The sequence below is a fragment of the Brassica napus genome, chromosome C2 (genome assembly GCF_020379485.1).
Source record: "Brassica napus cultivar Da-Ae chromosome C2, Da-Ae, whole genome shotgun sequence".
NCBI lineage: Eukaryota > Viridiplantae > Streptophyta > Magnoliopsida > Brassicales > Brassicaceae > Brassica > Brassica napus.
In genome coordinates this window covers 1,734,544-1,758,895 of record NC_063445.1, presented here as the reverse complement: position 1 = coordinate 1,758,895, position 24,352 = coordinate 1,734,544, and the positions used below count along the sequence as shown (strand labels likewise).

Below are 24,352 nucleotides of genomic sequence, written 5' to 3'. Positions count from 1 at the left end.
CACAATCCAGTAATATTGTCTTCATTGCAGATCATTTATGAATTTTACCAAAGACCATCATAAATTCCAGACAAGTCGTTGTTGTTTTTACTTTTTTTTGAATAATAATTTTCAAATTTAAATTTGAATCTGCCTGTTATCTGGTTTACTCTGAAATGAAGATTCGTATTTGTTCGTTTTTTAAATAAAATGATTGTTACTGATAACGAGAAGCTAAAACCAAAATATTACAGGTGGGATAAATAAAATTACACACAAAAAACAAAGAGCAAAATCATTTGGGTTTGCTGTCTTAAATGCTCAGAGAGAAGATGACATTTGGCTTATGACCTCCAATGTAGCTTTCGTCTTGGTTAAATGATCCATCTAAGTATTGTTCAAAACACTCTTATTATTCATCAACTTTTTTAAATATAACATATTGTGATTTTTACAAGTTGGTTTTCACATAGCTTACCAATTCTTTCTCGCGTGTGTCCTGCAAATCGGAAAAGATAAACACAAAACCAAGTGTAAGTCATTTAACAGAGATAACGTGCTAACCAAGAAACTAAAAAGGGATTTGCATATCTTTACCCTAATCTGAACCTCCTGCTTAAGAGCGCTTATGAGTCTGAACAAGTAGTCATAGTTTGATTTGTGAGGCTCCTGCAATTCATAACAATCACACAATAAGCACCACTATCATCATAAACCACCAATAATCTGATATCAGTGTTCTAAGCAAATCGGAACTAAATGAACATTTTTTAAACGACTTTTTTTAAAAACCAGTCTAATCATCCGTGTAATCAATAATTCTTTATAAAGTGTCAGTTAACGTCTAGCGATTTCTTGAACATTGTCTGAGATAAATGGTATTATTACCTCAATGGTGTCTGGAAGAGGAAGACCTTCAAAGACCTGAGGAGGCTCTTGAAGCTGAAGAATCTGACTCGGCTCACTAGGCAAAGAAACTGTCCAAGAAGGAGGATTAGATATCCCCACTGACGCAAACCCATGACATGTCCTATTCTCCCACATTATCTCTTGTTGAGCTGAAGATCCAACGCCTATGTTTTGATGTAGTGACTGTAAAAGCAAACACACAAGAATAAGCCTAAGGCATTGCACAATCAAAAAGTTTTCCAGCTTTTTAGTTTTTACCCTTGGGACGTTTTCAACAGTGTAAGAAACAAACTTGGGCTCTGTGAAGCTCGGAGGTTCAAGAACAGCATATGACCCTTCGTTTTCATAGCTTCTCGAACCCTAATAATGCACAAATAACAGTTAGAAAAGTAGCAGAACAGGTTAAAGATTGCCAAGGGAAAGTGAGACCTGTGAGAGATTTGAAGCACTGAAGATTGTATAAAGCTTTCCAGACTCCACTTCATGATCTACTGAGTACCCGCACAGCATGTTTCCCATATCCTCTCGATCTGATCTTGCATCAGGTCCTTCATGTGATCTTATAATCACCTAAAGACGGTAAAAACAAACACATTAAAGTTTAAATAAATCACATCATTAGAAGTTAACCATTTTACCTTTAAGTTGGATTGTTTAAGAAAACTCTCAGTGCAATCAGCTCCCCAAAGAAGTCCCTTGTAATTACTCTCGCTAAGACCATCAGCCATCCATGGACACGACCATAACACATGGTCAAGAGTTACATTCTCACCGACTTGTCTCCTCTCAACCTTCTCAAGCTCCTCTAAAGAACCCAACAGTAAAGGCGCGCTATCTTCATGAACCTCAGAGCTTTGAAAGAGACCTCCATGAGTTGTGTAGACGCTATCCGCCACCACCGAAGCCAAAGGTAACGTTCCGAAACAATCTATGCACTTGGAGTACAGCACCTGACCATGCTCGCCGTATCTATCACACGTCTCTTTCAAGAAACCAAGCTCTTCGGCAGAAACTCTCGTCTCCGAGCTACCTCGGAGTAAACACACCCTCTCAGGCATCAGAATCTTCCAAGCTAAGAGAACCAAGAACAGTTCTAAGCTCCAAGAGCCTCCTCGACCGATGTAATTACCGTTGAACACAAACCACTGGCTCTCCGAAGGCCTTCCTGACTGATCAAAGATTTTGAGGAGGTCGTGGAACTGTCCGTGGAGATCTCCGACCACAACCACTCTAGAACTCTCACCGCAGCAACTGATTCTAACGCAGTTGGCTTCTTTGTCTAGAATCTGCGCCGCGCAGTCCACCAGAGAAGTGGCAACAGAGTATGGTAATGTAGAAGGAAACTCGGAAGCAGCCAAGTTCTTCCAGGTGAACTGGTTTAGTAAACCGGTTAAGCTCTCGACCCATTCAGGAGTTAGTTGAGATTCCAAAGGCCATGAGATCGGCTCCAGAACAATGTCGCTGAAAGAGTCGTCTCCGTTTCCTAAGTAAATCTCCATCTCCATTGGCTCAGTCATGTCGTCTAGCTGATGATCTACAGAGTCTGGTTCGTATTTTCTACTGCACATTCCTTGTACGCTTGATATCATTCTGTTCACGTGTTGCTTCTCTTGTTCGTCTAATGTCTCGTAGTGAAACCCGCGAAGTGACTTTAAAGAACGGTCTGCGTTACTCACCTGCACACAAAAACAAAACTCCAAACCAACTCACTTTCAAAGTTTTAAAATTTGCAGACAGGTTCACAGTTTCATTACAATACTACTCAATCAATGTTTAAGAAATCGGCAAACGGTTTTAGACGCTTTATAGAGAATTATTGCTTCTGCACCGGTTAAACTCCGAGTTGCTGCCTAGACATCTCTTATACAAATTTTTTGGACGATTAGGCCAATTTTAAAAAAAATCATTCTAGAAAATATAGTTTGTTAAACCCCGATTTGCCGACTAGGCGAGCTTTTAGACACTTAGACACTGTCTAAACTGATTTTTAGTACCAATGAGCGCCTAGACATCTTTTATACAATTTTTTTTAAAACGATTAGCCCAATTTTTTAAAAATCATTCTAGAAAAATGGTTCCATTAAACTCCGATTTGCCGACTAGACCAGCTCATAGACACCGTCTAAACCGATTTTTAGAACACTGATACTGCTCCACATGTGCACTTACCACTTGCTTTAAGACCGAACAGAGGATTCTAGTCACGCTATTCTCCTGATCCTGAAGCAAAGAAGGTTAGCTTTTAGCATTAAGTTTTGATAAAGCAAATATATACAGAGAGAAAATAGATACTAATAAGCTCAGAACGTTACTTTAAGAAAGTCACGATCAGCACCACGTCGAGATATCTCTTTCAACATAAGCAAAGTACGCAACTGCTTATAGCTCTTCATCTTGGTCGTCTTCACCGCGTTTAGCTTCAAGAACGCGAATCTGCAAGCTTCGAGCTTCGCATCTAAAACCCTTTTCGAGATTTCTACACACAAAACATGATTCAAATTTTACAACGGAGGGGATTCGATTGAGTGAAATAAGAGATCTACGCGATTACCTGGAGACCGCATGTTGATGAAGATGGGTGAGATTGAGGGAGGGAAGTGAGGAACCAGAGTTCGGCGGCACAGTTCCGGCGATTGCAGCCGCCGCGCAGCACGGAGAGGGACGAGCGTTTTCGTGTTAACTTCCTGCCGGTTCTAGGTCAAAGAAACCACGCGCATTTTGCTGCTTAGAAACCGAAAAGGATAGTTGTTGTTTTTTATATATATGGGCCGGATCCATATCTTTGAGGCCCAAATAAAGAATAATAGTTAGTGTTAAAAGATTTGGCAAATAACCTCTATTTTTATTCTAAAATTAAGTTTAAAATAAATTTGCTCCAACTTTATTTATTTTTTACCCTATAAAAAGGTAAAATAAGTTTATTTTATCTGCTTTTTTTTTGTTTTTATTCTAAAATAGAATATTATTGAAATAAGATTTAGTTACATCATAGAATTACTCTATTTTTTTTTTCGACAAACTTAAATTTTATTAATATGAAAGCATAATATCTGAATAACAAGTTGGAGTTAACCACTTAGGTGGATAAACTTTACAATTTTCAAAAATAGAATTTGCTGGACCATGGCGAACAATTTCATGCGCGGCTTGATTTCCATTACGTTTGACAAAAGTAAATGTTGTTGTAGAAAGCCTATTCTTCAATCTATTAATTTCTTCAAGAAGATTCTGAATGGTTGGATTTGTAAGATGATCATTAATCGTTGTAACCAAGATTTCTGAGTCCCCTTCGAAAATCATATCACTATATCCTCCTATCCAAGCATTCTGCATTGCCACCAGTAAAGCCATTGTCTCTGCAACTAAACTGGAATTAGCGAACCCCAAATTAGCCGAACCCCACATATAAGGATGACCATAACAGTTCCGGATAATCCATGCACCTCGAACTTGGTTCGAATTTAAATCATATGCAGCATCGTAATTACATTTTAGAAAACCCTGATCTGGACGTTTCCATGATGATAAGGCATGCAAAGAAGAACCTACACTTGTATTGTTTACTGTAGGAGATGATGAACATAAATGAGATATCCATTCTCTTACGTCAGCGCAAGCATTGTCCACTATGACATTTGGTTGCAGTATTTGTTTCCTAAAAAGAAGGAAATTCCTCTTTTTCCATATACGCCATAGTAACCAAAAAGGTAATAACCGTTGATAAAGAGAAAGAGATTGTACGCCCTGAATATTCAGCAGAAACCCGATTTTATTGTCCATAGAATCATTTGTTAATAATGGACCCATAAAAGGTAGATTTGAAAGTCTCCAAATACATATTGAATCGGGGCACGTGAAAAAACAATGGTCGATTGTCTCTTCTGCCAATCCACATCTCTGGCAGATAGGATCTAAATTCATTCCTCTTGAATTTAGTCTTGTAGTTGTTCCAATAGCCTTTGATAGAATACGCCAAAGAAAATGGTTAAGTTTGGGCATTATATTTAATTTCCAAACCTTATCCTTTAGAATAGGATCACCATAAGGAATTGGAGGGGCTTCAATCAAATAATCTGGTGCATGCCTAGCAACCTTATACCCAGAAGACACCGTATAGTTTCCATCTCGTGTATGACTCCAAATCAACTTATCTTCTTTTTCTGTTTGGCTTAAATATATCTGGCTTACGAGACGTTGGTCCTCGTCGCATAAATAGGACTGTAGTGCCACCGGATTCCAATGTTTGTAAGGTGAAGTTGTGATCAAATCACTAACGAATAAATCACAATTCATTGTTGTAGAAGCAGGCCGAGGTGGAATAACAGGTAACCAGTTATCTTGAAAAACTCGTATATCTTTGCCATTTCCCACAATGTAGCTACATCCTTTCTTTAAAACATCAATACCAGCAAGCAAAGATTTCCATCCATATGACTGCTTACGACATGTTTTCCCTTCTAGAAGTTGTTTTCCTTTAAGATATCGGGCTTTATAAAGTTTGGAAAAAAGACAGTTTGGTTTTGAGTAGATTCGCCATGCTTGTTTGGCAAGCAGAGCATCATTAAACTTGGGTAAATCTTTGAATCCAAGTCCTCCTTCTTTCTTCGTATACTGTAGTTTTTTCCAAGCCACCCATGGTAGACCTTTAAGATCATTTTTTCCCCACCAGAATCTCATTAAAATGGCATCTATCTCTTGTGTTGTTGCAACAGGGAGTTTAAAGTGTGACATAGAATAAATAGGGGTTGATACGGCAACCGATTTGATCATAACTTCTTTACCAGCTGGTGAAAGAAATTTAGTACTCCAATGAGACGTTCTCTGTTTAACACGTTGAACAACTGTACTAAACATTTCTTTTTTTTTCCGTCCAAACTGCTCTGGTAGACCCAAATACTTCCCACCACCACCATGATTTGAGATTCCGAGGATGTGTTTCAAGGAGTCTTGTTTAGAACCATGAACCTTAGAACCAAAAGTTATTACTGATTTGTCTTGATTTATTTTTTGACCAGAGCATTTTTCATAGATATCAAACACTTCTTTTAGAGCTTTGCAATTTTTTTGATTAGCAATGCAGAAAAAGAGAGAGTCATCCGCAAAAAATAGATGAGTAATAGATGGAGTCCCTTGTCCAATTTTAATACCATTTATTTTCTTACGCCGAACTTGAACATCAATTAGATGACTCAAAATATCAGCACAGAGAATATATAGATATGGAGATAATGGATCTCCTTGACGTAACCCCCGCTGTGGAATGATATGTCCCTGAGGAACCCCATTAATAAGCACTGAATATTCAACTGTACTGACCAGAGCCATTACCCAAGATATCCATTTTTCTGCAAATCCAAATGCTCGTAAGGTACCTTCGAGAAAATTCCAATCAACACGATCATAAGCTTTAGTGATGTCTGTCTTAACAGCCATATATGTCTGAGACACTCGTTTCCTTGATTTAAGAGAATGCATAAGCTCATGGGCAATCATAACATTATCATTGATTAATCGACCTGGAATAAAAGCTGCTTGTGAATCCGAGACAATTTTGTCAAGGGAAGATTTCAGCCGAAAAACCAAAATCTTGCTTATGATTTTGTAGAGGACATTACAGAGAGCAATTGGACGAAATTCAGACAGTGTTTGAGGACACTTATTTTTTGGTATCATACATATATTTGTATGGTTAAGTCCTGGCGATAATTTCCCTGTAGCAAAAAAACCTTTAACTTCCTCACAAATTGCTTCTCCTACGATATCCCAGCATTGTTGATAAAACCGAGCCGTTAACCCATCCGGGCCTGGAGCTTTGTCTGCACCAATGTGACAAATTGCAGCATGTATTTCTTCGTTAGAAATATCCCTAGTAATATCATCATTTATATCGGCAGTCACCGTTGGCTTGAAGTCTTTAAAAACAGATGGAAGTAGTGATGTATTCCCTCCACGATACACTTCTTTGAAAAAACATTCAGCATGTCTACCAATAGCCTCATCTCCCTTATATACGAAACCATTTACGTCATGAACGGCATGGATTTTATTTCGAGAAAATCTTGCTTTAGTTGTGGCGTGATAAAATTTAGTATTACGATCACCACAACTTAACCAATTATTTCGACTTTTGAGGTACCAGTAGGTTTCCTCGTCTCGATATGCTTGCGCGAGCTCTTTTTTTATTCTTGGAATTTGACTCCGAATAGGACCCGAAGACGTTAAAACAAAATCTAACTCATATTGCAAATCTTCTATTCTTTTAGCAGCGTTTAATTTATTTTCCTGACGACAAACTGACATTGCTTTTCTACAATCTGCTATCCTCTTTCCAATTAGGATTTGTCGTCCTCCACCCAAAGAATTCCAGCCCGAATCAACGTACTTTTTAAAATCTTTGACTTTGAATAAACGCTTGTCAAACCGGAATGGCTTCTTATGACTTTGATTAAGAAAAGACACGGTAGTAACAACCGGACGGTGATCAGATCCTGATAATCGAAGGAACTCTGCTTCTGATGCTGGATATAAAGATAACCATTCTGAATTTGCTACCACTCTATCAAGACAACTCTTAATAACGTGTGTTTTACGTTTACCCACCCACGAAAATTTGTCCCCAGTAGAACGTAAATCTCGTAAGTCACAGGCTACATATAGATTGCGAAAGTCTTGAAAAGTAGATTCATCCCGTACTACACCTCCATCTTTTTCTGTATTATTTAGAATTTCATTAAAATCCCCAACTAAAAGCCAAGGACCATTTCTAGAGACTCCAATTCTCTGTATTCTTTCCCATAGTAAATGTCGATATTGTTGATTTGGATCACCATAAACACAAGACAAATAAAAATTCAAACCATTGTATTGAACATAAAGATCAATGAGTCTTGGTGATTCATACAACTTAGAAACAACAACATCTTTCTTCCAAAGGACTGCTAAACCTCCACTTCTGCCACGAGGGGGAACTAGACATGTGTAATCAAACCCTAAAGAGACAATAACATCTCTTACAACATCATTCTTATTCATAGTTTCTATAAGAAATAAGATATCTGGAGAAACTTTGAGACAAAGCTCCTTCAGACGATCTTTCGTCAGCGGCGCACAGAGGCCCTGACAGTTCCAGGAGATGATCTTCATGGAAACAATGGGGGTACCGGGCCCCCCGCGCCTCCGTCATCGTCATTACCAGAGCAAGAGTCTATCGACTCGATCTTCTCCTTCTTACAAGCCGGAAACAGGTCCAACCGACTTGTTGGTGAATCTTCAATGTCCCAATCCACAACCTCCACACGCTTACGCTTTTTAACAAAGAAGTCCTCCTCTTCCTTCACATACTCGTCAAAGCCGTTCATGTACTCTTCCTCAGCCCCACGCGGTTCCATAGGATTGTAAGACGTCTCGTAATTCTGAATCACCGGCCAATCTGGTGACATAACAGTGAACTCCTCCTCTTTGAGTTGATGTTGGATGTGATCGAGTCCTGGTATATGTACAGGATCATCATCTGGGATCTTAATCCGTACAAAACCAGAGAGCGGTGGTACCGTCTTGGTTTCCTGTGGGCCCGCTTCAGCGTTGTCTAGCAATTGCAGCCAAGTACGTAACTCTCCCTTTAGAAACTTTCCTTTAGCCAATTTTGCTTTAATGTAACGAATTGTTTCCGCAGCCATGTCGACGTCAAATTGCGGTAGAACAGGTTTGCATTCATCATTAGCAGAGGTCGATCCAGGGTCGCCTTTCATACCAGCTTCCTCCTTTGGAAACACCTTTCCAGTAACCGGAGCAGAGTGTGTATCAACATCATCAGGAACATGGGCCTCCGGTGGAGCAAACTGACCATCGTTGCCATTACCATCGGGATCTGGAGAATCATCAGGCATGTCATCTGCAAGGTCGCGTTGAGGACAATCCTTCGCCTCATGACTTAGCATTCCACACTTAACGCAAAAATTCCGAAGCTTTTCATAACGGAATTTTAACGTAGTGTTTTCGTTAACGTTGAATTGGAAGTTCCTTTGGAACTTTAAAGGATGATCAATGTTCCAGTCAATCTTGACACGAACATAGTCTGTTAGATTCGCAGCTTCATCAAATTCAATGTCACGAACTTGGCCAATAGAATTACTCTATTTAAAGAAAAAAAACAAAGTGATTATTGGGAGATGCTCTAGTAAAATGTATGATTAGTTCTTGATTCTCTGAACCAACTTGTAACAGCTAAGCCGATCTATACCGAAACATATTTTATATTTCTTTCCAATAATAAATTTATCAAACCGGGCCGGTTAAAGTTTCTGATTCTTTTTGACCAGACCACACAACAACAGAACTAACTACCTTCTTGAGTTTTCTGACTATTGTCGCCGCAAAAAAAAAAAAAAACCATTTTAGACCTTTGAAACCCTTTCCTCCTCCTTCTCCTTCAACACCTTAACCAATGGAAGCAAAGCTCACGCCACAATGCTAGCTCACCAGGTCTTACACTCTTTACCACTTTTTCATTTTCATCGTCATCTGTGAAGTCATAATCTTTGTCGTTGTGGTTACAGGGTCTTATAACTGACATCGACAGAGATAGCATTCTGCAAGGACTCGATGAGATTGAGAGAAAGATTGAAGGAGATCTGTTTGAATGGAGGACTGACAGAGAGAATGTGCACATGAACATTAAAGCAGCTCTTACTGATCTAATCGGTGAACCTGCTAAGAAACTTCACACAGCTCGCAGCAGAAACGATCAGGTTGCTACTGATTTCAGGCTTTGGTGTCGTGACGCTATCGATACGATTATCGTCAAGATCAAGCATCTTCAGATGGCTCTAGTTCAGCTGGCGTTTAATAACAACGAGGATTTGATTGTTCCTGGTTATTATACTCATTTCCAGAGGGCTCAGCCTGTTTTGCTCCAACACGTTCTATTAACTTATGTAGAACAGGTTTGATGAATCTCTCCTTAGCTCAAGTTTTAGTTCTGCATTTTTAATCTGTGCCTTGAAGCATTATAGGTTCTTACGTATACTGTCATCTTATATGTGATGTTTAAGGCGTTAACTAGAGGCTTTGTAGAAGACTATTGATTAGGTATTTAGGTGGATTATTTGGGATCTTGTGGTTAATTAATTATTGATTTATTATATATATTTTTCATATGATAATTAAGTTTTTGGGTTTAGTTATAAAATTAATTTGATGAATTATCAAAATTAGATATACAAAATTTTAAAAAAAAATAGACAGACTTGTGAATTTCCACCAACATTATCTTTTATTTTAAAGGATTTAAATTAATTTAGAACGATTCAAACCAATTTTAACCAATTTATAACCGTTTTCAAACAGTTTGAATTGTATAAATCAAATTTTAAGAAAATACCGAGTTGCAGTCTAGACCAATTTTTTATGGATGTGTTTCACTAAGAAGTTTACCTTTTGAATGTTATTTTTTGTGTTCTTGTATGGCCGCAGCTTGAACGTGATGCTGGTCGTTATATTGACTGTCGAGAGAGGATAAATTTTCTGTCCCCTAGGAGCTTGTGCTTTGGCTGTAACTGGTCTGCCTATTGATAGGTTTATGACTGTAAGTGCTCTTGGATTCACCGAACCAATGAGAAACAGGTTTGTTTCCTAGTTCTCCGTGTGCTTCCATTATTACAATTCTTGCTTGTTCCTCAATAAACAAGGTTCTTTTGCTCCTTTATTTCAACTAGCATCGATGCAGTTTCAGACAGAGACTTCGTGTTGGAGTTTCTATACGCAAACTCCAACACAGCCATCCATCTTATCACGTCTTGGAGAAGAGTTGGTACTCTGGGCCTCTGTGGAGTTCTTTTTTTTTCACAACACCAACTCGTTTCATTAAATAATGGGCCCGTTAAATGTAATAAAATGATTCTTATTATGCAAATTTAATGGAACATAAAAAGACTTATATATTAATCTTATTATATGAAGTTTGCTCCAAAAGAAAAAATTATTTTGAACAAAATGATAAATTAGGTTTCTATAATTGTCAACATGTTTCGTACATTATCAATCAAAACGACTCAACAAAGAAACATGATTAAAAAAAAAGATTAATATCGGTCTTGATTAAACGAGCTGGTTGAAAGTTTTAACACAATGTAATCCGAAAAAAACACTAATAATAATAATAATACACGATCATAATCTAAAATTGAAAACAGAGAAACATCTTAAGCACGTTCACCACGAATCCTCCTCGCCAACTGAATATCCTTGGGCATGATCGTGACCCTCTTCGCGTGAATCGCGCAGAGATTAGTATCCTCGAACAAACCCACAAGGTACGCCTCAGCCGCCTCCTGGAGAGCCAACACGGCGTGGCTCTGGAACCTCAGATCCGTCTTGAAGTCCTGAGCGATTTCACGAACCAGACGCTGGAAGGGAAGCTTACGGATCAAAAGCTCCGTGCTCTTCTGGTACTTCCTGATCTCACGAAGCGCCACGGTCCCGGGACGGTAACGGTGCGGCTTCTTGACTCCTCCGGTCGTCGGAGCAGACTTCCTCGCCGCCTGTAATCATAAAAATCAAAAATTGAAAACGCTGAGAACTCAATTTCGCATCGAATTGAACAGAAACGCAATCGAAATCAGAAACCCCCAAAATTGAAAACCCTAGGAACTCTAATTGATCAGAAACGCAATCGAAATTAGAAAACCCCCAAATTGAAAACCCTAAGATAAAAGAAGATTGAAAAAAGAACAAACCTTGGTGGCGAGCTGCTTCCTGGGAGCTTTGCCTCCGGTGGACTTTCTAGCGGTTTGCTTCGTACGAGCCATTGTCTAGATGCGACTTTTTCTCGAGGGATGAATTGAAGAGAAGCGAGATTTGTAATTGATGTGAAACGTTAAAAGGTTATTGTGTATGTTTATATAGTGGATGTGGAGTCGGTTAATTTTGGAAAATACAGAAACTGTACGATCAGGCTACTTTTGACGGTCTGGATGTGATTAATTATTGTGATTACTGACGTGGCGATCTGCGTATTCGCTTGTCATTGGTTTGATTGTAAGATGGATCGGTGACGTGGACTTTTGTGTTTCTTTTCATGTAACGACGGTTTGAACTGAACCATTCGTTGGTAAGCCGTGTTTCTTGACCTTTTACTGTGTGTTTTGTTCAGGCCCAATTATAAGGAGAAGTGTTCCAAAGCTAAGTTTGATCAAATCCAACCTCTGTTTGGTCCGACCTAACATGCACTTGGGTTGGCCCACATTTATTAATCATATAAACGAGAGACTTTGCTGCTCATTCATAAACTAGACCAGGGATAGAGTCTCACATTTGCGTTGAAAATAGCTGCATAGTAGTATATAATCTTGTACATTTAATCGAAGACATTAATAAGGCATATGATTGGATGATAGATGATCATGTGCATATCGTTTCAATCAATCTCCGTATAATTTAACATGAGTATGATGCACGCTTCGAATAAACTTTTCTTTTATCCAGTACTGTATTAACATGTTAATATATATAGTACATGATATATCTCATCTTCAATATGAAGATTTTTATTAAAAATCAACCAAGATGATGAATCCTAGGTGGTGTTTTAACTTTTATCTCTTTTCCATAGACTTGTCTTTTGTTCCCAACACTTCTTTGTCATCAACACATGCTCTTATTTCCCTACCATATAGTAGTAATAACTCCACTTTTTTTATTAAACTTGGCACTTTTTATCTAACCACCATTATTGATTTATTATAATACTAATTATGATTATGAACGATCAACATTTACCAAACTATAATATTCTCTAATGGCGGCCAGTTATCATTTTTTCCATGAAAGGTTCATTAGCATATTATTAAATTTAGAAACCTTGGATTTTATAGGAACCAATCAACAACTGTAAATTTCACATGTCGAATCCATAATCTATTGTGGATATCAACACATCCAATGTATCAAGAAGAAGAAAACATACAAGATCTTTGATGTTCCTCCTCTAAGAATCGCATATAATCTCCCTTTAACAAAATTAATTATCACTAATCTCCAGAATAATTAATCTATCCATATTCCATCACACAAATGTTGCATCTGACGCAAGCCGCCAAAAATAAGAACCAAAATGGCTGTATCGTAATTATCTTGGGTAACTGAGGGCATTGTGTTACTGTCTTTAGTATATAAACACCGCCCCTCAAAAAAATCTCAAATCCATCAGCATCAATCCTTTCTCTCCATTTTCTTACACTTTCTCTTCGAACACGCAACTCGGAAAAAAATGGCTGGAGGTATCGGAAAATGCAGCAAGATCCGGCACATTGTGAAGCTGAGACAGATGCTCCGGCAATGGCGGAGCAAGGCGCGAAGTTCCTCTGTCAGACGCTGTGTGCCGTCGGATGTGCCGTCAGGATACGTGGCAGTCCACGTTGGAAGCAGTTGCAGGAGATTCGTGGTGTGTGCTACGCATCTGAACCACCCCATCATCAGAAGCCTCTTGGCCAAAGCCGAGGAGGAGTTCGGGTTTGCGAACCACGGTCCATTGGTTATCCCATGTGACGAATCGGTTTTTGAGGAATCGATTCGGTTAATAACCCGGTCGTGTTGGTTTACTTGTACCGACAGTTTAAAGAAGAACCGCCGCGGTGGCACTAGGAGCAAGCTGGATCGTTTGATTGAATCTCGGCCGTTGCTTTTCACCGAGAAGACTATTATCTGGTGATCCACCTGATCCCATTTGTATCGGGTCCATGGTGGGGGATACGCAGGAGATGGCCGTGAAAGGTGTCGTCCCGGGTTCAAATACGAGTTCATGAGAAAATACTCAAAATAGTGGTCATTATTGGGGATTGGCTGTAAAACAGATTGATCAATTTCTATTACATTTATTTATTCATTTGTTACTTAATTTTGGTATTTTGCTCTAAAATATATTCAGCAATACCCATTATGTTTATCTACTCATTCTTTCATTTTAAAAATATTTTTCAAACCTTTCGAAATGGTTATTGTTGTCTAACAACGAACGTATAGACTGCAGAACCTTGTAGTCAAAATAAATGAGTAGTAATTATTAAGAATATGAGTGTAAGCAGTGCCTTTTAGCATGTTTATTATGACTCGAGTCATTGATTTCCTTTGGTCTTGTTCAATTAATATCAGTCCTCTTTGGATGCTATCACCTAGCCCTAAGCAGGGCAAGCAAGAATATCATAAGTACAACCACAACTAGAAAATATTCAGTCTGTAATAACAAATAAACTTCACCTTGAAGATGCAGCTTCTGCACTTACACACCTAACATGGTAAAATGCGCTCAAACACTTGCAATAAAAAAGGCTTTGAAGGCTTTTTTTTTGTTGGATCGGACTTTCACCGCATTGTAATGCATTAGCGTTCTTGTTTCCTGTGGTAAAATTATCACGAATTTGCAACATACTAATTTTTTTTAAGAAATGATGAAACGGGTCAGGACAAATGAAAACTGGGTTAAAGAGAGCTAAATTGGGCCACGTCTGACCAGTCTGGCCCATCACAAGATCAGATGTTAACCATTGCTCGCCCATCACAATATCAGATGTCAACCATTTCTGGAGAATTTATTCCGTAGGAACTGCCGATGTAGAATTGTCTGCCGTATCGTTATCGCATAATTAGCGCTTACATCAGATTCTGTCTGCAACTTGTAAACTGAATGATGAAATAATTGTATCGTAAAATAGGGGGGAAAGACGAGGAACCAAAAAGCGAAGAAGAGTAGAGAAGACAGTGCCACAGTGGGACCGATTGTCACATGTTACGTTGGTCTTTGTCGGGAAAACATGAAATATTTTCCCAGAGACCAGAGTGCGTCGCCCTTTTTCCCCTATCTTAAGCGCCACGCATCGATGATGCGTATGTACTCATGTTCCCCCATAACTTTTCATTATATAAAAAGTATTAAAAAGGGACAATCAATAAGTAAATAAAAATTATTAAATGCTACGACCAAACTATAATCATGGTATAAAAATCGTACTGAATCCAAAGCGATAATCTGATTATCATCCAAACCCACTGGAGTCAACATGTAACAACTAATACAACAAAGACACCGTCATCAAATATCAACCTTTTTCTTCTGCAAAATGTACTCGAATTTCTTTAATTAAGTTATACTCATGAGCTATATACCAAAAAATATACAGATACGAAAATTGAATATATATAAAATTTACTCAATATTTTCTCTTCTTGTTCGTGATTTAGGAGGTGGTAATAAAACGTCATTAAACAGTAATTTTTTTAAAATAATTGTTTGACCGCAACAGTTTAATCTTTTCCCCCAAAACTCACTTAATCCACGCGTAAACCAGCAAGGAGAATCCAATACCATGACCAGAACCTAAACCGGAAGATCCTCCTCCACCGTACTCGGACTCATCAGCACTACTAGCCCACTCCAAAACCGATGAGCTACAAGCCGACGAAGCAGAAGACATCGACATCGACATTGAAGAAGACGAAGAGCTCCTCTTACTCTTAACAAATCTCCTCCTCATCTTCCTCCACTCCACCATCCCTTTAAACCCACTCCCACACTTTCTCGGCTTCCACAAAACGACGTCGTTTCCACTTCCCTCTCTCTCCTCGGGATCGCTCTCGAACCGGAACATAAACACACCGTGTCCTAAACTCTTCCCCTGAAACAGCCAATTATAAACATCCCACGAGATCTGAACCGCCACTCCGTCGATCTCCACCCTCTCGTTCCCCCTGAACTTCCACCTCAGCCGCTTGACCTCCAGAACCATCTTCGAATCCACGCAGAAACATAACCTCGCGTCTTCGTCCACACAACAATCGATCTTGATCTCTCTGTTCTTACCGCCAAACCTAGCTTTCGTGGTGAACACGCTACCTCCGAACACGTGCTCTTTCCTCATACCAGAGCCTGTCTATTCGCCGGCGACTTCACCCGAGTGTCGCCGGAGTCTCCCACCAAGAGTCCCACCTCTCCGTCGACGATCACGGCCACGTAGAATCCGGATCTTGGTTCGGATCCGGATTCGAATTTGGCGCGGGTCAAGTCCCAGAGGACTTGGATATTCGAGGAGATGAATTTGGATCCGCGTTTTCTCCAGAAGGTCAATGTGTTTAAGGTGAGGTGGAAGGAGGCTAAGGAGGAGAGGGAGGAGAAGGAGAGAGGGGAAGAATGGCTGTTGTAGTAGTCTTGAGAGTGGAGGAAGAGGTTTAGAGAGTGGCCTCCTAAGAAAGTGCGTGACCATGTTAGATAGAACACGCCGTGGTCCGTTTGGTAAAGACAAGTCGTTAGGTTCGGATCGCCGGAGACTATGGGAGATCGAGATGGAGAGGGAGACATTTGTGTGTGTTCCGTTTTTTTCGGAAGTTTGTGTTGGGAGGTCTTTTTGTTCTTTCTTTCCTTTAGTTTATACTATAAAGTTTTTGTTTAAATCATGAAAAGGGAATGGGTTATAATGATGTTTGGCTTGAAACATACGTAACAAATATTTGGATGGATATACGATAGAGACGTAAGATTATAATTATAAGAACTTGGAACTAGCAACTTGTAAACTTGGATATGAACTGACTTTTTCAAACTTGACTTTCGTAGAGGGACGATGAGATCAACCCATATTCATCTCTTATCAATCAAAACGGGCGTGCTTTCTAATGTAATGTTTAGTAATTGATAATCTAGAAAAAAAAAGTGAAACATTTACAGATATAGTATAAAAACGTAATAGTCTTTTCAATATAAAAGAGTTAAAACAGTGAAAAGTTGTGTGTTGTGTGTAAAAATTAGGGTCCCTAAACATTGCTTAGCAGTCGAGTATGAGGAACATGATATGATTAACTGCCTGCACACTTGACACTTCATTGGAGAACATAATCAATAGGTACTCCATTATTTCACATTATAGAACCTACAAGTGGTTAAAAATTAGAAAATACCCATTTATAATTTATATCTAAAATATATACACTTGTAAGAACACTTACTGTGTTTGATCCTGGATATATTCACATCAGATTATATATAGTGATATTGACAAATTATTAGGCTTTTGATCTTATGTCGTCTTTTATATCACATTTGTGTAATCTCTATTCTCTAGTCTCCATTGCTAGTTTCAGAAGGCAATTTATGCTAATCTCTTCTGCTGCGGGGGAACAAAATAAAATACAATAGGCTCGGTCGAATATGAAAACATCGTTTTCAGATTATTTAATTATTTTGTCAAAACTCGTATTTTATTGATATTTCGAGTTATCTGGATAAGTTGGCAGACAGCTAAAAGGAGGTGGATAAGTATCATTATTAATTTGATATTTCTGTTAGTTCTTGAAAATCTGTATATCTGTATTATTAATTTGATGTTTCTGTTAGATCATCTGTATATCTTAATTATCTTATATAATAACATCTGTTCTGAAACTTCAACTTCAAGAAATTAAAACTGTGATAGACAGATTATTATATTACTATCTACATGCATAACAACCCACTATATGTTATTGCTTTATCTCTAAAACAGAATTATTGTTCTACACCAAACATATAACTTCGAACTCAAATTAATGATGATATATTTGTGTAAGAAGCTGTTACACACCAAACACATAACTTATATTCGTTGAACATGCAATCCCTGGTGAAGAAACCAAATTTAGCAACTAAATTGTGGGTCTAGTAGGTAATTATCAGTTTAACAATATGTATATGAACTTTTTAACAGCCAGAAAACAAGTTAGAAATGGTAAGAGTTAACACTTAGCAGTGATAAATCATAAAAGGCTATTTGGTTAAAAGCGGGGTTTAATGATATCATAGAAACTTTTACCAGACAATTATCATTTTTAACATATTGTTTATAGGCGCATGTTTTATTAAATGTATAGCTTATGAATGTGTTTCATGTGTAAAAAAGAAGTTGAAGAATCATCATTTGTGGATTTTCATTACAAGTAACTTTTGAAAAGTAGGTAACAAAATCAAACGATGAAGAGAAACGGATGACTCAAGTTTTTCATGTCGAAGACTAAGACCAGGTCAGTTTTTGAAACAACAACACGCTTTTAGTATTCAACATTTCAACTTAACTCCATCTCGAGTCTCAGCCTTCGTTTTCTGACACTGTCCCTTCTTAGATTCTCCTTCCAACTTTTCGAACGAAGTACATTATTTATCAGACCCACTTCGCTAATATCTTTGACTAAAACGATAGATTTTTTGTTTTATTACTTATTTAGTGATGACTATGGCCTATGTATATATGATCAAAGATCAATCTACCTACTAAAATGATAACTATGGCCGTAGAGGTCGAGGTTCCTATCAAGCCACTAATATCTTTTTTAGTTTGGTTAATCTTAAGAGTAATACTAAGTTTTCTTACGTATTAGCTCTTTTTCTCTGCTTTATGTATCAAACTTTCTCAAACTATGTGATCTAACAAATCACATTTTGTACTTTGTTTTAATTTTAATGAAAGCACTTTTACAAAAAGAAAAAAAATGATACTAACATTCTGGCCGTTCATAAATACGATAGATTTTTGTTTTATTACTGATTTAGGTGATGGCTATGGCCTATGGGTATATAGTCAATCCTCCTACTAAAATGACAACATTCTGGCCGTTCATAAATATACTAGCAAAAAGGTAAAAATAGGCAGAATATTTATACATAAAAAACAGAAGGTGCATAATTGTGGGTACTTTTTACCTGAAACGTAAATTAAGATTAAAGTACATACAACAATGTTGCAGTTATAGACCATTAGACCAATAATTTTCTATAGTTTTTGTCAGAAATTGTTCCATGCAGGTCTTATCACTAACTTGAAAATCACTTTTAACTAATTTGTATTTGTAGTTCAATAGTGTTTAAATACACATGCTTTTAAATATATGGTTTGTAAATTAAATAATCGATCAGCGGAAAATTAGCTGCCACGAAGTAACAGAGATCTCGGACTATGGTGGTGGGAAATAGCAGTTCATGTCTCGAAGATCATTAGTTTAATGAAATATATATTAATAAACTCGTTACTGTAATAAATACTTTTAAAAACAGGTTCTATTTTTAATTGTGATCCATGGAAGCGTTTCTTCTGATGTTTTAAGGTATTACCAAGTTCATTGGAACCAAAGGTACAAGACTTATACTTGGTGGAACAAGAGGAAATCTGCGCCAGTTGCAAAGAAACTTGATAGAGCTCTTGTGAATGACCACTGGAGATCTCTCTTCCCTGCGTCAGTTGTTTTTTTTGAAGCTCCAGAATTCTCTGATCACGCTAGTATCAGAGTTGTACTCCACCCAGATGGGGTGTTTAAAAAAAGACCGTTCAAGTTTTTCAATTTCCTTTTACTAAACAACAACTTTGTGTCTATGGTTGCCTCTCGATGGCTTACTTACAATCTGACAGGCTCTGCTATGTTCCGTGTATCCAAGAAGCTCAAGCTCCTCAAAAAAGACATAAGGGAGTTCAGCAAAGATAATTTTTCGGGAATTGAGAAGCGGACTAAAGAAGCTCATGACGCTCTGTGCTCTGCGCAGTTGGAAACGCTTGCTGCGCCAACAGTGTCTAACGCTTCAAATGAAGAGGAAGCACTGCGCAAATGGGCTATTCTCTCTCAAGCGGAGGAAGCGTTTTTCTTTCAACGATCAAGAGTTCAATGGATGGGTCTTGGAGATTGTAGCACTCGTTTTTATCACCAGATGGTCGCCACGAGGAAATCTTTAAATCATGTTCACTACTTGCTAGATGATTCAGGAAACCGGATTGACTCTCAAGACAATATCGAACAGCATTGTATCCAGTACTTCTCAAACCTGCTTGGCAGTGAGGTTGGGCCTCCTATGTTTGAGCAATCTGACATCAACCTACTCTTCAATTTTCGCTGCTCAAATGAAGATTCTCAGGGCTTCATGAAAAAATTCACGCCTCAGGATGTGAAAGATGCTTTCTTCTCTCTGCCTAAAAACAAGACGAGTGGACCTGATGGCTATTCTGCCGAATTTTTCACTTCTTGCTGGCAGTTTATTGGGCCTGAGATCACAGAAGCTGTGCTTGAGTTCTTCTCCTCAGGTCAAATACTAAAGCAATGGAACTCAACATCTCTAGTCCTCATCCCAAAAATCACAAATGCCACTAGGACTACGGACTTCCGTCCCATCTCTTGTCTCAACACTGTCTACAAGGTTATTTCAAAGCTCTTGGCTAACAGACTGAAAAGCATCCTCCCGAAGGTTATCTCCAATGCGCAATCAGCTTTCTTACCTGGCAGACTATTAGCTGAGAATGTTCTACTTGCCACTGATCTGGTTAAAGGGTACAAAGCGGCAAATTCAGAACCAAAGGCTATGCTAAAAGTTGATCTCCGTAAGGCCTTCGATTCAGTCCGCTGGGACTTCATAATTGCCACTCTAAAGGCTCTCTCAATCCCTGAGCAGTTTATTAATTGGATTGTTGAATGCATTTCGACTCCCTCCTTCTCTGTATCTGTTAATGGTGTCTCAGGCGGGTTTTTTCATAGCACAAGAGGAGTTAGACAGGGTGATCCCCTCTCGCCTTACCTCTTTGTGCTTGCCATGGAGTCTCTCTCACGGCTACTCCAATCCAGGTTTGACTCGGGCTGGATCTCCTACCATCCTAAAACAGCTGAGTTGAATATCTCTCATCTTATGTTTGCTGATGATGTGATGATTTTCTTTGATGGCTCCACCAACTCACTTCATGGAGTATCAGAATGTTTGGATGATTTCTCTTCTTGGTCAGGTTTGGTAGTGAATACGGAGAAGACAGAATTATTCACCTCGGGTTTGAGTCCAACAGATTCTATGGCCATCGCTCGATTTGGATTTCCTAGTGGTACTCTCCCAGTTAGATACCTAGGACTTCCACTCTCTAGCAGGAAGCTTAAGATATCTGAATACGCTCCACTAATTGCCAAGATTACTACAAAATTCAGAATGTGGGCATCCAGATCTCTTTCTTTCTCTGGCAGGCTAGTATTGCTTTCTTCAGTAATTGCAGGCCTAGTGAGCTTCTGGATATCAGCTTTTGTGCTTCCAAAAGGCTGCATCCGGCAAATAGAATCGTTGTGCACCAGATTCCTCTGGTCTGGTAACATTGATACTCCTAAAATGGCGAAAGTAGCTTGGAGCACAGTCTGCCTCCCAAAGGATGAAGGTGGGCTTGGGTTGAGAAGTTTCTTGGTGTGGAATCATGTTCTATGCTTGCGTTTTATTTGGCTTTTATTCTCTGAAAGTGACTCGTTGTGGGTTGCGTGGCACCGCAAGTACCATCTGCAGAACAAGAGCTTCTGGGTTATTACGGAATCTCAGAATGACTCCTGGATGTGGAAACGATTACTAAAACTCAGACCAGTGGCAAAATCTTTCTGTAAAGCAGAGCTGGGAGATGGTAGGAAGATTAGTTTCTGGTTTGATGTATGGACCCAATGGGGTAGTCTTATTGATCACATAGGAGAGCGTGGACCTGTCAATACCCGAGTGCGTCTCCACGCAAAAGTATGTGATGCTGCAACGGATTCTGGTTGGTGTTTAGGAGGAGCCAGGTCGCAGGAAGAGCTTAACCTGCAAATTTATCTTACAACCGTTCCTCTTCCAACTGAAACAAATCATGAGGACAAATACGTATGGGAAACGAACGGTACATCCTCTTTAACTTTCTCATCGGCTCTTACTTGGGAGGTGCTTAGGCCTCGCTCTCAAAAGAAAGATTGGGCAGATAAAATCTGGTTTAAAGGCGCTGTTCCAAAATTCTCTTTCACTATGTGGATTGCAACTCTTGACCGCCTTCCTACTAGAATGAGGCTAGCATCATGGGGCCTTCAAATGCCTACTTCTTGCTGCCTTTGCTCTGCCTCAGCTGAAACTAGGGACCACCTCCTGCTATCTTGCCCCTTCTCCTTTGAGATTTGGCGTCTCATCTACCAGCGACTTTCCCCTGCGACGCAGCAGCACCTCACTTGGGCGGAGCTCCTTTCATGGCTTCGAGGATCGCCAAAGGACCCGCAGACTACTCTCCGCAGGCTCGCCGCTCAGACAACTATATTCCATCTATGGAGGCAGCGTAACAATGTGCTTCATAACCAGATATCTATCTCTACGGATGGGGTTTTCAGGTTCATTGACCGAGATATTCGCAGCACCATCACAGCTAGGAGAGCCAACAAGCTCTTCAGCTCTTTAATGTCTCTTTGGTTGAGATAGATCACTCTATCTTCTCCCGTTTGTAGCTCTGCTTTGTTTTTAACCTTTTTTTGCCAAAGTGGAGTTTCTCTTAGATTTAATTTGTAAATCTGACTTTTTCATTAATATGAATATTAACAGTTTAGCAAAAAAAAGAAAAGTGGGTTCTTCAGGCAACATCTGAGGGCACAATTTTGAATTCTCCTTTGGATTCCCAAGCTAGTCTTAATTCAGAGGAGATTCCCGTTTAGGTGTCCAGTGTCCTATAATTTAGTCTATGTTTCAGTTCGCTTAGGACTTATCACTATAGTCTTCTAGGCTCATCAGTTTGGTGTAGTGCATGTTATCAAGGCCAAAAGCTGTAGGCTGGGACGATCTCAGAAAACTGTCGGAGACTATTCCTTGTTGCTGGTTCACCTGTTGATGTCAATGCTCACTACTCTACTGCTTTAGAACTTGCTAGTTTAACAGGAGATTACTTTTGGTATGCGGTGCCTTGGAAGGCAGTGTTTGTGCCTTACTGGTAAGGCTTCATAATGTTAATAACTAAAAAAACTGCATTTGCTGTATGCTATGTGTATTAATGAAGTCCATGAGTGAAAACAGATGGTATATGTGTTTTTGTCATGTGTGTTTTATTCTGATCTAGAGGCATTGTTTTGGCCTTTTGGGATATTAAACTTGGCAAGGAAAGAGGCCCATAAGGTTAATATGGGCCAATAACATTCCTCACCAACTCAATTATGATTTAGGGCATTACAATATGATAAATAAATTATATATTGATTTTTGCCACACTCAGCATAGGTCGATTAACTTGTTTAATTTCTTAGCTTCTTATTGTATTTCATATTTTAAGATTATTAATATGTTAGAATAATATAATAAAAATTATTAACAACATAAATTTGGTGCATCAATTAAATGGGTGTCAAGATTGATTAAAATGTGAGTTAGGGTACGAACAAATGAAATCTTAATATGCTAAAGATTCACAAGATTGAGCTTGCAAGTTATTTGGTTTTACCTCCTTGATCCTGAGAAGCAAGATAGTAATCCAAAAAAAATGTTGAGTTCCAAATATCTATACAATATTTGAGTACAAGCTGAGTCGCATTGGATTCCAAGCGAAATGAAACCAGAGAATAGAAAGAGATAAACCAGATGCTATTTCAGATTGGCCAAATATTCCCAAATAGATGTTAAATGCGTAACTAAAAGTAAGCAAACAATGTGGAGAGATATGGACAACACAGTGAAGCATTGAAGATGAACGCAGAAGAGTGGAGAAGTGGTCCATTGCAGAATTTATTTTCAAAATGCTTCTTCTTTTTCTTGTCTGTGGTCCAGTTTTGGAAGTAAACAAAGCCTAACTTCGGGGGTTACTAAGAGAAGCAGACAAATACACCTCTCTTATTTTTAACATGACATTATAAAAAAGTATAGCTAACATGTTTTAACATTTTTCTTTCAAAAAACATGTTTTAACATTTAATTTATATAATTAATAAAAATTGTTTCCTAAAAACAAATTTCGAATCAATAGAGTGAGACATCCATCCATCACTAGATTCACTAAAACATAGGCCTCATAGCTGATTGATATATAATTAGCATCCAGCAATTAGTTTTCATTTGTCAAAAGATGAAGTGGAAGTCAACTATTTTTTATTAATAAGAATAATGTATATATATATATATATATATATGCAAACCTTTTCAAAATATATAAATAGCGTTTCATATATGAATTAAAAATTCCAGCCATCATAACTAACTCTATTGTTTTTGAACTATGATAAGAACTCCGCAACACAATACATAGTAGTGTTTTCAACAAAACCAGAAAGAATTTGAGTAGGAAAAAGTAACCAAAGACTTTTTCAACAATGTGGATAACCCCAATTATTCTCCGTTTTGTCTACCTTGAAACGTTTCTATCTTCTTTTCTTTGGTTGTAACCTTTTCCTTACTTTTTATTATTTGATATGATCATTTAGATTTCTTCTTTATATCATGGAGGTTTGGGCATACGGCTACGGTTCATTTAGATATGATCAGATGTCTGTGTGTGATCACAATGATCTTTTTCGTGATCGACGTATGCTTGTGCAATGAATAAATGTTACCCACGTATAGTCAATAAGACTATTAGTAGTGTTTGTTGTGAGTGTGATCAATATTCTGAACAAAAAAACTCCATTAATGCTTCCTATTACTATCTCATCTACCTGATTCCGATAAATTGCTTTC

General features: G+C 38.4%; 4 protein-coding genes and 1 pseudogene across 5 annotated transcripts; 2 read left to right on the top strand and 3 right to left on the bottom strand.

The window, feature by feature from the left end:
• Positions 1-151: 151 nt before the first annotated feature.
• LOC106383405 (serine/threonine-protein phosphatase 7 inactive homolog) lies at positions 152-3,736 on the bottom strand. The gene is made up of 10 exons (XM_013823516.3): positions 3,440-3,736; positions 3,201-3,364; positions 3,058-3,108; positions 1,527-2,564; positions 1,318-1,458; positions 1,147-1,248; positions 868-1,071; positions 577-648; positions 458-478; positions 152-366 (listed from the first exon to the last, which is right to left on the bottom strand). Exons 1-10 carry the CDS (start codon positions 3,450-3,452, stop codon positions 301-303), a joined length of 1,872 nt encoding a protein of 623 aa, XP_013678970.1. The 5' UTR covers positions 3,453-3,736; the 3' UTR covers positions 152-300.
• A 5,449-nt stretch (positions 3,737-9,185) lies between these two features.
• LOC106383409 (argininosuccinate lyase, chloroplastic) lies at positions 9,186-11,091 on the top strand. Of its 2 annotated transcripts, XR_007319028.1 has the most exons (4): positions 9,186-9,369; positions 9,444-9,830; positions 10,360-10,509; positions 10,602-11,091. XR_007319028.1 is itself a non-coding variant. In XM_048746779.1 (3 exons), the coding sequence occupies exons 1-3, from the start codon at positions 9,355-9,357 to the stop codon at positions 10,456-10,458; spliced, it is 501 nt and encodes a 166-aa protein (XP_048602736.1). In that variant the 5' UTR covers positions 9,186-9,354; the 3' UTR covers positions 10,459-11,091. The 2 variants fall into 2 exon arrangements, 1 of the variants encoding a protein (XP_048602736.1); XM_048746779.1 differs by having other exon boundaries at positions 10,360-11,091.
• LOC106383418 (histone H3.3) lies at positions 10,958-11,848 on the bottom strand. The gene is made up of 2 exons (XM_013823530.3): positions 11,622-11,848; positions 10,958-11,426 (listed from the first exon to the last, which is right to left on the bottom strand). The coding sequence occupies exons 1-2, from the start codon at positions 11,691-11,693 to the stop codon at positions 11,088-11,090; spliced, it is 411 nt and encodes a 136-aa protein (XP_013678984.1). The 5' UTR covers positions 11,694-11,848; the 3' UTR covers positions 10,958-11,087.
• Positions 11,849-13,038: 1,190 nt separating this feature from the next.
• LOC111202799 (auxin-responsive protein SAUR50-like) lies at positions 13,039-13,780 on the top strand. The gene has a single exon (XM_048746780.1). The coding sequence runs from the start codon at positions 13,154-13,156 to the stop codon at positions 13,592-13,594; it is 441 nt and encodes a 146-aa protein (XP_048602737.1). The 5' UTR covers positions 13,039-13,153; the 3' UTR covers positions 13,595-13,780.
• Positions 13,781-14,931: 1,151 nt separating this feature from the next.
• On the bottom strand, positions 14,932-16,324 carry LOC106383435 (annotated as a pseudogene).
• Between the last annotated feature and the right edge of the window lie 8,028 nt (positions 16,325-24,352).

Bases quoted from the DNA above. Each gene is read 5' to 3' on its own strand.
- LOC111202799 (XM_048746780.1), top strand. From the start codon at position 13,154: ATGGCTGGAGGTATCGGAAAATGCAGCAAGATCCGGCACATTGTGAAG.
- LOC106383418 (XM_013823530.3), bottom strand. From the start codon at position 11,693: ATGGCTCGTACGAAGCAAACCGCTAGAAAGTCCACCGGAGGCAAAGCT. The intron at 11,427-11,621 runs GTTTGTTCTTTT...TTATGATTACAG, and splicing joins GGAAGCAGCTCGCCACCAAG to GCGGCGAGGAAGTCTGCTCC.
- LOC106383405 (XM_013823516.3), bottom strand. The intron at 2,565-3,057 runs GTAAGTGCACAT...TTTTGTGTGCAG, and splicing joins GTTCGGTCTTAAAGCAAGTG to GTGAGTAACGCAGACCGTTC. The intron at 649-867 runs GTAATAATACCA...TATGAATTGCAG, and splicing joins CTCTTCCAGACACCATTGAG to GAGCCTCACAAATCAAACTA.
- LOC106383409 (XM_048746779.1), top strand. The intron at 9,831-10,359 runs GTTTGATGAATC...GTATGGCCGCAG, and splicing joins TATTAACTTATGTAGAACAG to CTTGAACGTGATGCTGGTCG.